The sequence below is a fragment of the Euprymna scolopes genome, chromosome 26 (genome assembly GCF_053919585.1).
Source record: "Euprymna scolopes isolate OS-2025 chromosome 26, ASM5391958v1, whole genome shotgun sequence".
NCBI classification, from domain to species: domain Eukaryota; kingdom Metazoa; phylum Mollusca; class Cephalopoda; order Sepiida; family Sepiolidae; genus Euprymna; species Euprymna scolopes.
The window spans coordinates 1,664,609-1,681,035 of NC_136507.1; the positions used below are offsets into that span (position 1 = coordinate 1,664,609).

At 44.8% G+C, this 16,427-nt stretch overlaps 1 protein-coding gene across 1 annotated transcript; it reads right to left on the reverse strand.

The window, feature by feature from the left end:
* Positions 1-14,544: 14,544 nt before the first annotated feature.
* LOC145247783 (uncharacterized) lies at positions 14,545-15,312 on the reverse strand. The gene has a single exon (XM_080109423.1). It carries the CDS (start codon positions 15,310-15,312, stop codon positions 14,545-14,547), a length of 768 nt encoding a protein of 255 aa, XP_079965549.1.
* Positions 15,313-16,427: the final 1,115 nt, after the last annotated feature.

The window sequence follows — 16,427 nt, forward strand, 5'->3', positions numbered from 1 at the left end:
TGAAAGTGTTTAAACTGATGAATTACGCTCAATAATTGCTTTTGGAAAAGAAAAATGAGATTATGAAGAAAGTAATACTTTTGAAAATCAAATTGAAAGGAAACGTTGAAAAGAATTTGGAGACATTTAAACTGATACTTTTGAGAATTAATTTGGAAAATATGTTGAAACAAATTTGAAAACCTTTGTTGCAGAGGGTTTAACAACCAGTTATAAAAACCAGTTGACTGTACAACTAAAATATTAAGACACAGAGGCAAAAAGAAAGAACAGCGAAGCAAAAGGAAGAATGAAAAAGGAAGGGTGCAGGCGCTGGAAGGCTGCAGGAATGAGCTGGAGGCCACTGGTTGAAGAAGGTCTCAGAAAGCAGACAGGCAGTAGTAGTCACATGGTAGTAGTTTGTGAATTGCATAAAAATGGTTTGAGAATCGAATATTAATAAGGAAAAAGGTAGCCTGAAAATGCCTAGCCCTGACAAGGGCTGTTTGAACTACTGCTACTACTACAGAGCTTTGACTGACTGCGTCAAAGTGTCAACTCCTCCGCTCAAAATTCCATCCAAATTCCTGAGTTCGACAAGATTCACCTGAAGAAAGTCAGAGGTTATATTAACCGAAACATTGTGAAAATCACACTCAAGATGAGAATAGTAGTCTAAGGAATCCAAATAATACGAATAACCTATCCTCATCTCAAAAATTCAGAAACGTCATATAAAATCCTTTTTTCATGCACAAAAAAAAAAACAACAAAAAGAAAAACAAGACCAATACAACATATTGGGCAGTTAAAATCTCAACTCAAAGGGACAAAATCCCAGTTACAAATTAAAGGGGTCACTATGACTCAATTAAAATTACAATTAAGTGGACTTAAAACTGGTAAAATCCCTTCAAAGTGTATTGAGGTTATATTCATTTATTTTTATTTGCCCTCTATTGCCCCCACAACAGTGGAGTTACTATCTTTAATAGTATATCTGAGAAAATTGACCACATCTTGTCTGCTCATCCTTCGGCTAACGTTCACATTTGTGGTGACTTCAATGTCCACAATGTGGAATGGCTGACCCACTCGAACAAGACAGATGATGAGGGGAGGTTCTGTCATGATTTCACCATTGCCTATGACATCACCCAGATTGTTCATGAACCCACTCATGTGCCTACCGGTCAGTATACAAGCCTTCTAGACTTTTTCTCACAACTTCCCCTGAGCTATGTTCATGTTCTGTTCTATCTCCTCTGGGATCTTCTGAGCACTCGGTTGTATCAGTTAAGATAAAAATGAAATGTAATAAGTCTTCAGACGTACCTCTCCACTGTACTATATATCGATACTCGATGGCTGACTGGGAAAGCTTCCGTACATTTATATCTGATCTACATCTGCATTCCAGGTTTAAAAAGGGCGTGTCCTCTATAGTATCAGACCTGGCCGAATGGTTAATTATAGGCATCATACCATCCAAAAAATTCCAACAAAAACCTAACAGTCAGCCATGGTTCTCCCCAGAATGTGCTGTAGTCATCATGCACAGAAATCACCTTTTCCATAACTATCAATGTAATAGATGCACTGCCAGCAACCACTGTAAAAGAGTGATAAAAAATGCAAGAGAGCTATATGCTCAGTCCGTTAAATCCAAAGTAGCTGAACAGTGGCTTGGATCCCACCAGTTTTGGCAAATAGCAAACAGAATCCTGTAGAGCGTGTGCTCTATCCCAACTATCATCAATGGACCTGAGGTCATCTCGTTAGCATCAGACAAAGCCAAACTCTTTGCCAAGAACTTTGCAGCTAATTCTACCCTATGCGACCAAGGCCATCAACTCCCTGTATTTCCTCCTATAACAGACAACACACTATGCAACATACAAATATCTGTGCATGAGGTCGCCAAGCTAATCAAAAACCTTGATTCCAGTAAAGCAACTGACCCTGATGGCATTCCAATTATAGTGTTGAAAAAGCTTCAACCAGAACTTGCCCTCATACTTATAAAATTGTTTAAGCGTTGCCTTAAGAAGTGCTTCCCAACACCCTGGAAAGCCTTTCTTTCTTTTTTTTATTACATTTTCACCCCAAACAAGGCACATTTCCACTTTGGTGTAGGGGGCTACTATGTAGGGAGTTGGGCAGCAAGATATCGGTTCATGTTACACTTGAACTTCTGCATGTCAGTACAGTTGGGGAAGCAGGGACCTGGAAAGGAATTCTAAAGTCTAGCAGTTCTGGGGGAAGAAGCTACTGGAGTAGAAGGCTCTCTTACATCTAGGGATCTCTACTGTGAAGAGGTGGGATTTAGCTGCTTCTCGGGTTGGTCGGGGGTATTTACATCAAGGGGGTACAAGTGCTTGCAGTTCATCAGAGTACTTGTAGAACAGGCAGAGGGATGCAACATAAGAAGTGTTTAAAATAAAGCGTTCGGACCCGCATCACCCTTTCGACTGGCAAATTAGCACATCTGCCACAGTTTAACAACATCGACGAAATGCTGCATCCCATTAGATGACAGTTCAGGACCTATCAGATTGGTGACTCTCTTTTGAACCTTATCTAGTGTAAAGTTTGCCTTAAGCAAGCTGGTTTTCCAATCCGACAGCGTGTCGCCGTGAATGAGTGTAAACAACTAATGGCGATTCGCCTGTCCTTTTATAAGGGGGATAACTCCACTTATGCAAAGTCTGAGCGAAAGGGAGGTAACTCCTTTCTGGCCTCTACATGCCCCTCCCCCTCGTGACCACAAAAGCAAGTTGTTGTGGTCATCTTTTATGTGGAGAAATACTCGTGCGATTTCCCCCGCATTTGCGGCGACAAACCCCTTGGGGCTCTCGTCCTCTGACTTGACGGTTCCCTTAAGGGAGGAGGACTGTATTTTTGGGTATCTCCTCCCGTGGTATCTTCCACTTCCATTTCTTCCTCATGCTCGCTTGGGGATTCCGTGTCGGCGTGTTGTTCCACCTCCATTGCCTCCTCCGGAGATTGTGCCTGTGGGGTCTCCACATTTATAGGTGGGTTCGGGATTTCTTGTCTGATGTTACGAGGGCCATCCACTACCAGGTGTATTCTGCGGAGAAACTGACGGTTGCGCAATGTCACTTGATTGCTTCCATCGACCCGGACTTGGTACTGTCGGTACCCCTGGGTCTCCACGATTCTCTCCGTCTTTGTCCATCGACGTGGGTGGTTCCCGTCCTGGTTCTGGATCTGGACGTAATCTCCTACCTGGAGTTCCCGGAGTGGGCGACTATGTTGGTTGTAATACTGCTCGTTCCTCATGTGTCTTTTGGCCATTGCCACTTCCCTTAGTTTGCCTATTTCTGTCCACTGTTTTCGAACCTGGTATTTGTCCCGCAGGACAGGAAGGTGGTCTTTAATGACCCGACCATACAGCATCATGGCCGGGGACATGTCCAGATCCTGGATAGGCGTGTTCCTATGGGTCAGTAGTACTTGGGCCGCCCGATCATGGCACAGACGTCCATAACTGTCCGTATTGTCCACCAGTATACGTCTCGCGGTTTTGACGGCTAACTCTGCGCAGCCGTTGCCTTGGGCATAATGCGCTGATGAGGTACGTTTTCGTATGCCCCAATTCCTCAAAAAGGAGTCGTATTCCTGGGATTCAAATGATGGTCCACCATCCGACGAAATCTCTTCCGGTACGCCGTAGGTACAGAACCAAGTCCTCAAGGTATCGCACACTGTCTTGGCTCTTCCCGACGTCATTAGGGCCACTTCAACCCATCCCGTATACCTGTCTGCGTATACCATAAAGTGTCTACCCTTCATCTGGACGAAGTCAACCACCACTTGTTGGAATGGAAATTTCGGGTCTGCTGGGGACATCAAGGGTTCCCTGGGCTGAGACGGTGCGATTTCATTGCACATGCGGCACTGGGCTCTTGTTTACCTGATGTTAGCATCCAACCCTGGCCAGAATAGTCGTTGTCTCGCATTCGCCAGCATTCCGTTCACACCCTGATGAGCGGAATGAAGAGATTCCAATACCTCTGCGTGGAGTTGTCGAGGTATTAGGATTTTGTTCCCCTTGATGATCACTCCTTCCAGGCAATATAATTCCTCACGCATAGGCCAGAAGACTCGAACTACGGTTGGGATATTGTTACGTGACTGGGGGAAGCCATTTTGAATCAACTCTTTCAAAGTCCTGCATTCTTCGTCTGTGGCTGCCGCTGCCACAATCCTTCCCCATGTGATGGCTCTTAACGTAGTATCATTCTCGTACATCGATGTTAGGGCGGCTTTGACTGCGGTGTCAATGGATTGGTCCTGGTCTCTTGGTGGGGTGCCCGCTGGGTACCGAGATGCACAGTCAGGGGCCAAGTTGAGTTTCCCCGGTCGATGTTTTATCTTGAATTTATACATGAGTGACTTTTCCTTGAATTTTAACAGGCGTGGGTTTTTTATATTCTCCATGGCTCGGTCTGAAAATATCTTTACGAGTGGTAAGTGATCCACTGTAATCACCAAGTCTGGGCATCCGAGTATGAACATGCGGCATGATTCCAACCCATAGATCAGAGCCAAGGCTTCACCTTCCACTGGTGCATATCGTGATTCCGCGTCGTTGGTAAAACGGGATCCCGCCAGGATGAGTTTCCAATGGCCATCCCCACAACTCATGTTTAATTCCCCCTCACATCTACAATGCTTTTGAAACAGAAAATACGATATCCCTGTGTTGCTGTAGTCTGTCGCGAGTCCTGTTGCTCTGTTCATTTCGAACGTTTGGATGCCTTTTTCAATTCTTTCCACTATTATTTTTTTCGACTCTTGGAATACCTGTTCCAGTGTCTCATCCCAATAAAATTTCCTGTCCTTTGTTTTCAGCAACTCTCGGAATGGGGCCATAACTTCGGCTTGTGAGAATGCATAGGAGACTTGGTTTACGAGTCCGAACCAGGACCTAATCCCAGTAATATTTGTCGGGGTGGGAAAGCTCAGGATGGCTTCAGTCATTCTTCTTGTGGGTTTGACCCCGTTCGCTGTTACTTGAAACCCTGCGAACTCCACTTCCATGTCAGCAAAGTGAAACTTGTCTGGGTTAAACACAATCCCTCTATCGGCGCAGTGGTTTATATATTCAATTGTGTGCCAGAATGAGGATTCCATTGAGTTGTCCCACAGGAGACTGTCATCTATACACCGAGTTTTTCGAGCCATGTCCATGGTGATATCATCAAATCGATGGGTGTAGCCATCTCCTGATCCATGGAATCCTTGAGGGGCTCGACAGTACCTGTATCGACCCCATTCAGTGATGAACGTGGTGGCGTTTCGTGCAGCTGGAGACAGCGGTAAACTGTGGTAACCGTTCCACGCATCGAGTACAGTCTTCCTGGTATGTGCAGGTATTACCGAGACCTGATTAAATGGGGATGAAGTGTGGTGCGTCTCCCTCATGGTCGCCTCGTTCAACTTTTGGAAGTCCACCGTCCGCCTTGGGGATCCATCCTTTTTTGGTGTGACCACCATTCTCGAGCACCAAGTTGTTGGTGTGCCTACCGGTACGGGTTCGATTATCCCCAGTGCCACGTCACGGTCTATATCTTGTTTCACCTTTTCCTTCCAATGATGGGGGACAGGTATTGGTGTGTGGATTGCCGTTGGTGTCGCATCTGGGAGGAATTTTATTTCTAAGGGTTTACCCTTCATTACTTGGAGTGGTTGGTGTGGACAGGTATTGAATGCGCTGGCCTTGAAATGTTCCTTTAGCCATTGCTCCAATTTTTCTCTGTCAATGTCGGTTGGCTCCAATGGGATTGCTGCTGGTTTCTTCGGAGCCGGTGCTCTGCGCGGACACCCGCAAGGGGCCGTCTCTTCTGTTTCCGCTGAGCTGCTTTGCAATAATGATGTAGGAAAATTGGATGGCAATAATTTCAGCTCCTTAAGTGCCGTTTGTGATAAGTAGAGCCCGGATGTGTTGTCAGACTGTCTGTCGTGTTTCTCTTGATCCCACCTTAATATGTAAAAACAGAACCCCCTTGATGTGTAACTGGCTATTTGTTATACCCCTTATCCGATGGGTAGTTGGAACCAAGTACCCATTTGGGTACCCGAGGAGTCCTTGAATCTCGGGGCCAACAGAGCAAGTTTGGGCTCCTGTGTCCGTGAAGGCTTGGATGGCGTGGGTGCTCACTTTCATCGGCTTCTTTGGCACCCTTCCAAAGGGCGCATGGCACTTGTTCATTACAGTTACCTCTGCTGTAACTGAGGTGGGCGGTTCTGGGGCGCCCACCTGGAACTGTTTCCCATTCCACTCAAGGTGAGGAATGTTTGCCGGTTGTCTCTCATTGTGTCTGTGAGTAGGGGCTTTATCCGTGGTGCAAAACATGAATGACTCCCCGCTTTTTATAGCCTCCGTTTTGGATTTATTAATTTTCCGGCACACCTTTTTAATGTGCCCTACTATTCCACAAAAGTGGCACTTGAGTCCCACTACTGGGCAATCTTTCCGGTTCATCGATCCACCTCGGAGTGATGTTTTTCTGCAACCGTTGTAAGGTTTGGTGTTCCGTGGGGTCGACAGGGCCTTTGCCTCATGCATTTGTTGTACTTGATTCGACCTTTGTACCCCAGACATCGTGAGAGGTTGTGTGGTATCGGAAAAGTGTGGAGTTGCTTCGTCTGTTGTCTCCAGGAAAACCAACCATGAAAACTTTAGATCCAAGGTAGGAAGTGTAGCTGCCTCTGCCAGTACCCTTCTCTGGTGTTCGATATTTCTTAACCCAGTCATCATTTGCCCAGCAACCATATCGTCTGAGTAATTAACCTGCTGCCGGCAAGTGGGTTCGTTCGGACACTGAATACGAAATTCACAAAATTTCGCCTGGCCACGTAACCTCGATAAAAAATGGGTCACTGACTCACCCTCATTTTGCTTCATGGAGTGAAACGTTTGTCGGTGGACTTCCTTGTGTAAGCCTCAAATGGCCACCAGTCGTATTTGACGAAGAAGCAATTCTTCTGCCGCGTTGTTGAGTCGTTCTGGTCCAACGGACTCAAACAGTAACCTGTTCATTTCCGGTGTGCATGCTTCTCGCAGTTCGTTTCGAATTGCAGCTGGATTTTCGAGTCTGCACATCTCCTTGTACCGTGACCAGGTGTCTAAAAAGAGTGCCCATTCGCTATCTGTTGAGTCCAGACCTATAGAAGGTTGCTGCATTCTTTTTGTTTGCGGCGTGTTCGCTCGTCCGTGTAAAATGTCCTTCCGTAATTCGATGTTTTCTTTTTGTAACTCGACTAGTTAACGTAATAAGAGAATGTTTTCTTGTTCCATAGTGTGATGATATCTTTAGTTTAATGCTGCGATATAAGTATTTCACGTTTTAAAGTGACAATATGTTCGTAGCGCCATGTGCGTTAAGCAAGCTGGTTTTCCAATCTGACAGCATGTTGCCGTGAATGAGTGTAAACAACTAATGGCGATTCCTCTGTCCTTTTATAAGGGGGATAACTCTACTTATGCAAAGTCTGAGCGAAAGGGAGATAACTCCTTTCTGGCCTCTACATCTAGGAGCAATAGACTAGTGACAGATACACCGGCCCAAATATGACAACAATATTTCGTACATAGGCGAATGGAGGCCTTATAGAGGTATAGGATACTTTCGGGCGTTAATAGCTTTCTAACACGGTAGAGAGAACCTAGCTTCTTCACAGCGGTCCTAGCAATACTCTCAATGTAATTGTTCCAACTCATGTTTCCTGTGAACGTTAGGCTGAGGAGCCTAAAAGATGTACTTTCAGATAAAGATTCATTGGCCATTGCTATTGGTGGTAGAAAAGATGTCTTGTAATTATTGAACGAAACAAGTTTAGTCTTGGCAGCATTGAATGTGACCATCCATTTTTGTCTCCATTCCACTACAGATCAGAGATCATCTTCTAGTGTTTCCGCCATTTCTTTTGATATGTGTTCATTTGTTTTCCTGTCGTGTCTGTTATAGAGCATGGTGTCATCACCATCTCACAGACAATTTTGTTAGGGAGGTCATTTAAGAATATTAGGAATAATAGAGGTCCAAGGATAGACCCCTGAGGCACTCCCGCATTTATATCATATTGTACGACCGTCGAAGACAACCTGGATTTTTCTCTTATCTAAGAAGCATTTAATTATGTTATGTATGTCTAGTGATACCGTATGATCTGATTTTCCTGAGAAGACCTTCATGCCATATCCTGTCAAAAGCCTTAGATATATCTAAAGCTACCGCTTTACCCTCCCCCGCTTTGTCCAGTGAATGGTATATACGCTCTGAGATTACAGTTAGGATGTCTGCTGTGGAACGGGCTTGCCTAAATCCATATTGTTGGTCTGTCAGAAGTTTAGCATCTGTAAGGTGATGGACTAGAGTTTGGTTAATTATGGTCTCAAATATTTTGACGAAGAGTGGGAGGAGGCTAATGGGGCGATAATTTACTGGGTCAGTTCTTTTGCTAGAATTCTTGAAAACTGGTGCTACAGAAGCAGTTTTCCAGCAGGCAGGAAAGCAAGATTCATTAAGGCATTTGTTGTAAAGTTTGGAGAGAACTGGAGCTATTTCAGCAGAACACTTTTTTAATAGCATAGCCGGGATGAGATCAGGTCCACATGCTTTTTCAGTGTCAAGATTTCTTATGATAGCATGCACCTGAGCAGGGGTGATTTTCAGGTCATCTAGAGTGGTGTCTGTCCACAAATGATAGTCAGGGAGAGGGTGGTTAGCAGGGTCCAGCGTGGAGTTGGAGGCAAACCGACTGGCAAGCATGTTAGCCTTCTCAGTTGCAGAGCAAAAAAACTCATGATTGTTGGATAGTGGGGGAATTGTTGATTGTCCATTATTTACTACACTGTTGTAGATTTTCCAGAAGTCAGGGGTTCCTAATTTCTGTGCTTCAATGCTTTTTTTGGTGGTTTCAGTAAATTCTCTCTTAGCTGTCGCTATTTCTTTCTTACAGTTATTTCTGGCTTCTATATACTTCTGTTTGTTCTCTCTGGATCGCCACCTTGTCGTGGTGGAGAACCTTGTGTGTTCCGATGAACCTGAGAGCGATGCCGTCCGGAGCCTAGGCTCCTGGTAGGGCCACCCATGGCGGTAAGGTTGAAGGGGAGGTTCCAGACAAAGAGTGATCCAAAAGACCTCAACGGCTGATGCGGCGGATGATGACAATAATGACACAACGGCATTGAAGGCGGAAGAAGGCTGCAACAGAAGAGAGTCTCCAGTCGTCGTGGTTCTCCATGCCATTGGAATCAGGCCCTCCTCTGCCAAGGGGCCGTGTGGTGGCTGCAGGCGCATCAGTCTCCCCACGTTAAAAGACATCACGCGCAGCCGTTCTCCCGAAAGGGAACACATCCTACTCTACATCATGGATGGAAAAGTCTTGTGACAGTTTTAGTCATTAAGCTCCCGGACTGAGGCAGAGAGAGCTCTCCCTTAATCCCCGGATAGAAAAAGTCCTGTGGCGACCAGGAAGTGGTGACAGGAGCAGGACAGTGTAGTCTGGCAGCTCCTAGCTGCAACCTGGCACATAGGCGGTGGGTGCCAGATTCAGTCGCTAACCTCACGGACCGAGGCAGAAAGAGTTTTTCGGCAGCTGCATCCATGATTGAGCAGCCCTGTTTAGGATCCACTCTGCTCACCCCAGTAGGAGAGGGGGGTTAGAAAAGGTACCCCTAAAAATAGCCTGCCTCAAAAAAACCCGTCTGGATTACCGCATCCAGAGGGATCACCACCACGCGGTCGGAAAAAGAAAGAAAATTTACGCTTATATTTTGGAACCTGGAATGTGAGGACCCTCATGGACAACAAGTGATCGACCCGAAAGAAGAACTGCCATTATCTCAAGAGAGCTAAGGAGATTCCAGATTGACATAGTTGCGCTCTCTGAAACCCGACTGGCTGACGAGGAGCAGCTGAGGGAGGAGAAAGACGGGTACACCTTCTTTTGGAAAGGAAGGCCTGCAGAAGAGCCACGTATCCATGGCGTGGGCTTTGCTATAAAGAACAGCCTCATCCACCACTTCAATGAGCCCCCTGTGGGCATCAACGAACGCCTAATGACCATGCGCCTGATGCTTGCGGGCAGCCAAATAGCCACTGTGATTAGTGCGTATGCTCCAACACTTGATGGACATGATGAAATAAAGGAGACCTTTTATGCTGACCTTGACACCATTTTATCCGGGGCCCCCAAGGGAGACAAGATAATCCTACTTGGGGACTTCAATGCCAGAGTGGGATGAGACCATCAGCACTGGAGAGGAACGCTTGGAAGAGAAGGAGTTGGGAACATTAACTCAAATGGTACACTCCTACTGACAAAGTGCTCAGAACATAACCTAATCATCACGAACACACTTTTCCAACAAAAAAACGCATTCAAAACATCATGGATGCACCCTCGAAGTAAAATCAGGCACCTCATTGACTATGTCATTGTCCGTGCCAAAGACCGCTGTGATGTGCTGAACACCAGGGCAATGACCAGTAAAGACAATTATTGGACCGACCACCGTCTTATTCGCTCCATCATGTCTATCCATTTAATGCGGAAGCAAAGGATGCAAAAAAGACAGAGCCGACCAAAGCTCAACATCGAGCAGCTGGGCGATATCACCTACCAAAAACACCTCCAGGCGGCTCTTAGCGCGGACCTGCCCAAGTAGTATCCGCACGACGCTGAAGAGCACTGGGACAAGCTGTCCTCTGCCATCATGGACTCCAGTATAAGCATCCTAGGGCAGAAAAAGCGGAAACATCAGGATTGGTACGATGAAAACGATACCGAAATCCAACAGCTTATAGACATCAAGAGGCAAACTTTTATCACCTGGCAGAATAACATCAATTGCAAGGTTAAAAGAGCTGCCCATGCCAAGGCTAAAGCGGCTGTCCAATCGACAGTCAGGAAGCTGAAGAACCTCTGGTTGATGAAGAAGGCTCAGGAGATCCAGCAGTTTGCTGACTCTGGGGACACCAGACGATTCTTTGAAGCCACAAAAGTGGTATACGCCCCCAGCTACCGTTCTCTGACCCCCCTTCGGTCTAAGGATGGGCTCACGCTGCTGAAAGGAAAGGGAGAAATAACAAATAGATGGAAAGAGCATTACGAGGATCTTCTGAACAGAGACACCACTCCAGAGATGGAGGCCCTTGAAAAACTCCCCCAACAGCCCATAATTGAGAGCATGGGAGAACCACCCAGTCTGGAAGAGGTGCGGGATGCAATTAGGAAGATGAAAAACAATAAGGCGGCTGGTTCTGACGGCATCCCAGCAGAAATCCTGAAGAAAAGCTGGCTTGATCTTCTCAGACACATCCATGCCCTGCTGCTCAAAATATGGGAACAAGAGAAAATCCCTGCACAACTTAGAGATGCCCTAGTTGTCTCCATCTTTAAGAAGGGAGACAAGGCAAACTGTGGGAACTACTGGGGAATTTCTCTCCTCTCTACCACAGGGAAAGCCCTAGCTCGGGTTTTGGCCAACAGGCTTACACCCCTTGCAGAAACCATCCTTCCCGAGTCCCAAAGTGGCTTTCGACCAAATAGAGGCACGATGGACATGATCTTCACTGCTCGTCAACTCCAAGAAAAGTGCAGGGAGCAAAATTTACCATTATACATGGCTTTTATAGACCTTACTAAAGCCTTTGACTCTGTGAACCGTCAAGCCCTTTGGCTGGTTCTTGCAAGGTTTGGATGCCCAGAGAGGTACATTCGGGTACTGAGACTGCTACATGACAATATGTCAGCTACAGTCCTCAGTAGTAGTGGACATGAAACAGAGCCCTTCAGGGTTGACACGGGAGTGAAACAGGGATGTGTCATTGCCCCAACCCTGTTCTCCATCTTCATTACTGCTATCCTCCATCTCACGGACAAACATCTTCCCCTTGGAGTTCGGATTATGTACAGAACTGACGGGCGACTTTTTAACATCAACAGATTTAGGGCTAAAAGTCGAACGAACACCATATCCATTATGGAGCTACAGTATGCAGACGATAACGCCCTTGTAGCCCTCTCAGAAGAGGACCTAAAGTGTACACTGGTTGCCTTCACGAGGGCGTACAAACAGCTAGGACTAACAATTAATATAAAAAAAACCCAAATCCTCCATCAATCACCACCAAACAGTACTCCAGTCTCACCCCCAAACATCTCCATTGACAACGCTAGACTGGAAAATGTGGACCACTTCCCATACCTAGGCAGCATCCTATCATCAAAAGCCAACATAGATGATGAAATACAACACCGTCTCAGCTGTGCTAGTGGGGCTTTCTCAAGGCTAAGGAAGAGAGTATTTGAGAACCGTGACCTTCTGGCAAAGACCAAAATCATGGTATACAAAGCTGTCTTGCTGCCCACTCTTCTCTATGGATCGGAGACCTGAACCACATACAGGAGGCACGTAAAAACCCTGGAGACGTACCACCAAAGATGCCTCCGAAAAATCCTCAGAATAAGTTGGAAGGACCGACGCACCAACACCAGCGTCCTGAGTGAGGCTGACATTCCCACTATCACCGCTACTGTTGCTCAACGCCAGCTCAGATGGACTGGTCATGTTGTCCGAATGCCGGATCTCCGCCTCCCAAAACAGATTTTCTACTCTCAGCTTGTTGAGGGAAGGCGTGCCCAGGGTGGCCAAAAGATGAGGTATAAGGACAACATCAAAGCAAATCTAAAGCAGTTTCACATGGACCTTGAGACATGGGAGGACGTGGCTGGGAGCAGGTTGGCATGGAGGAGCGCTGTCCACGAAGGTGCTGCGCTTTATAGTAGTGACCTAAATCAAGCTGCTGAGGATAAACGCAAGCACAGAAAGGACAGATTATCAACCAGACACACCCAACCCCACCCCACCACCACTACCTTTATCTGCCCAAATTGCACAAGACAAATTGGGTCTAGGATTGGGCTCTATGCTCACCTGAGGACCCACAGAAGCCACAACGGAGGACAGTCTTACTCGGACACGAGTGACCGCCGATGATGATGATGATACTTCTGTCTGTTTGAGCTGGACTTATGTTGATTAAATCTGTGGTACGCGTGTTGCCTTTGCGCTATGGCAGTTGCACAAGTAGAAGTAAACCATTGAGGAGAGTGGGGCTTGCTATAAAATTTGCGCATGGGAACATGTGCTTCGATTGCCATTTTGAACCATTCAGTGGTCTCATTTGCACAATGTTCAGCAGAAAGTGAAAAGATATTTTGCCATGGGGCGTCCCTGATGAGGTCCCTGATGGCTTCCCAGTCAGCCTTTTTATATCTCGTTGTTTTGAGTAATGGCTCTTCAGTTTTGGCTCTAGAGTTATAGGCGATTTCGACCATTACCACTGCATGATTGGCATTCCCAAGAGGGCTGTTGGCATTCGTTACACAGTCATCGGGAACTGTGGTCAGAAACAGATCTAGACATGATGCGTGTTGTTCTTGCTGGTCTGGGAAGCGGGTTGGAAACATAATCATTTGTGATAGGGAATGAGATATAGAGAAGTTATGTGCTGTGGTACAAACTGTTTCTGTGTGAGTAGAAAATCCAAGCCAGTTGTTGTGGTGGACATTGAAGTCATCAAATACATGCACCTGTGCGCTAGTGTCGAGGGAAAGTGCTGTATCTATGCTGTCAGAGACTTTGTTTATTAGGGTACAGTCCTGGGTCGAGGGAGGGCGCTAGAGAAAATAAAAGTAGCTAATGTTATGTCGCATGTTAAGTCTAAAGCTCATAAAGGCTTCATCATCTACTTCTAGTTTAATATGCCCTATATTTAAGAATTCAGATGATATGTCATCTCCCTCTCAGTGCGGACCAATAAGTCTTCTGTGTGTCATGAGTAAATTGCTGGAATCCATATTAAATAAAGAAGTAGTCAACCACCTCAGCAGAAATAACCTTCTTAGTAACATGCAATACGGTTCCTGTTCTGCCAGATCTACAATAGATATGCTAACGGTTATATCTCATAGGATTAGTGAGTCTCTTAACAAAGGCTTCCTTTCTAGGACAATTGCTCTTGACATATCAAAGGCTTTCGATAAGGTATGACATAAGGGCCTACTTCACAAGATTTCCAGCTACGGTATAACTGGAAATGTTTTCTCAATCATTAAATAATTTCTCTCTGATAAGCTCATAAGAGTAGTGGTTAATGGGCAGAAATCAGAGGCCCACAGTATTAATGCTGAAGTCCCTCAGGGGCAGTGGCGTACCTATGTAAAATGGCGCCCATGGCAAAGTTTGAATGTGCGCCCCTTCTTAATAATTTATACCTTAGATATACCTAACCTACATAATATTATAATACAGGCACAATTTTAACGAAAGATAAACCATGAAATGAATGTTTTAATAAAGTAATTATATTATATATATTATTCTTGCTTTAAGAAATAAAATTCTAAATTATCCAAAAAGAAAGGACTACAACATTTATTTTTATTATGAAGAAATTGAAGGATAACAAACATACCACAATAAACCTCAATAAATCCGGCCTTTTTTGTTTCAATAATAACATTCTAAAATAACACTTTTCGTGCCTTTATGGAAGCAAATTCGTCTATGATTTTATCAAAGTTAGTTTTCTCTAATTCTTCCCTTTCTATACTCATCAAAGCTAGATCACACAATCTGTCCTGACTCATTGAGGCTCGGAGACATGAAAGAATTAGTTTCAGTTTACTGAAACTTCGCTCGCAGATTGCAATAGATACTGCCATTGTCAACATTATTTGCAAAGCAATTCGAAGATTGGGAAATACGCTCTCATCACCATATTCAACTATGAATGTCAGAAGGTCTTCAGGACGCGATAACTTTAAGTTGGCACGACTTGATATCAACATTTTGCAATCAATAATCTCCTCATATAATTGCTTGTCATCTATGTCTGAACTGTACACAGATCCTAAATTTTCACACATAGACTCTAATTGTTCACAGTTAGATGAGTCAGGACAGTAACAAAGGCCTTGGACATCCAACAGAAAGCCAAATTTGGAATCGATGTCAAATAACCGGGAGAATCGATCATCCATCTCTTTGTGCAGGCGGTCTAGAGCTCCCTTCATGACTCGTTTCATTTCATCTGTTCTTGATAACCTGGCATCTCGTGCATTTTCACCAGCCATTCTTGTTTTTCCCCTTGTCCTTCTTTTGATTTCAACGTCCCATTTTTCACAAAGGTTCTTGCCATCTTCCAAGCATTCATCAACTAAATTTTCTCTTGCATCATTGAAATGATCTCTTAGGCCTTTTATGTCTAGGGCAGCATTGTGAAAATTCATTGTCTTGTCTTGCAATCGTTTTTTGCACTCTATCTATTGGCATAAATATTTTGTGCCAAAAACCCAACAATGTTAGAAACTTGTATGTTAGTATGCGATTTACTAGTTGTTTAGCGTCACTCTGGGTATCAATTGTTTGGCTGACATCTTCTATCATGCTGTCTAGTACATCAACGATTTTGTCAAGATACATTTGTACAGGCTTCACTGCTTCTATTCTAGAACTCCAACGGCTTTCTGCTTCAGCCTTTAAAACCAGTGGGACAGCATCTTTTAATTTCTCCCACCGCTGTGTGGAACGGGAAAAGAAGCTATACAATGAGTCAATAACTCCAAAGAACGAGACCATTTCTGTGTCTTGCCTGGCTGCCTGAACACCTACAAGGTTAAGTGAATGGTTATCACAATTTACAAACACTGCCAGCTTGTTTTTTTTCATTTATTCTTTGCTGCACACCACTTCTGTGTCCCGCCATCACAGCAGCATTGTCATAACATTGTGACCGACAATCTTCTATCTTCATCTGGTCTTTCTCCAGTTGTTGCATGATAACTTAAACGAAGCTTGCAGCATCCTTCTGACGTATATGGAGAAAACCCAGAAAGGACTCTCTAACACAAACTGTTTTCCTTTCAAAATCAATATCCACAAACCTTACAACTTCTGAAATCTGCTCACGATGTGCCTGGTCCGGGGTTGAGTCGAATAGAAGACCATAATACTTAGCTTTTTTAATGCTGTCTAGTAAATTCTTGCGAAAAGTAGATGCCATAATATGAATAAATTCATTCTGAACACCTGGGGAAATGTAAGATAATGCGTAAGGATGACTTTCAATAAGAGCGAGGTGCTCTCGCATCACAGGATCAAAGACAGCAAGAAATTTCATTAAACCAAGGAAATTACCCACATTTGAGTTACCATCTGCCTGAAGTGATTCCCTGTGTCCTCGCAAAGCAAGGTTCTGTTTTGTCAAGTATTTGATACCGTGTAATATTCTCATGAGAATGTCACGCCATTTCTGCTTTTCTTTTTTAATTTGTAACTGGAGTTCTACGTCAAGAATCCCTTTTTTTCAGTCAGATTTCTTTCCAGTTCTTTCCACAGTGTAAAA

Bases quoted from the DNA above. Each gene is read 5' to 3' on its own strand.
- LOC145247783 (XM_080109423.1), bottom strand. From the start codon at position 15,312: ATGAATTTTCACAATGCTGCCCTAGACATAAAAGGCCTAAGAGATCAT.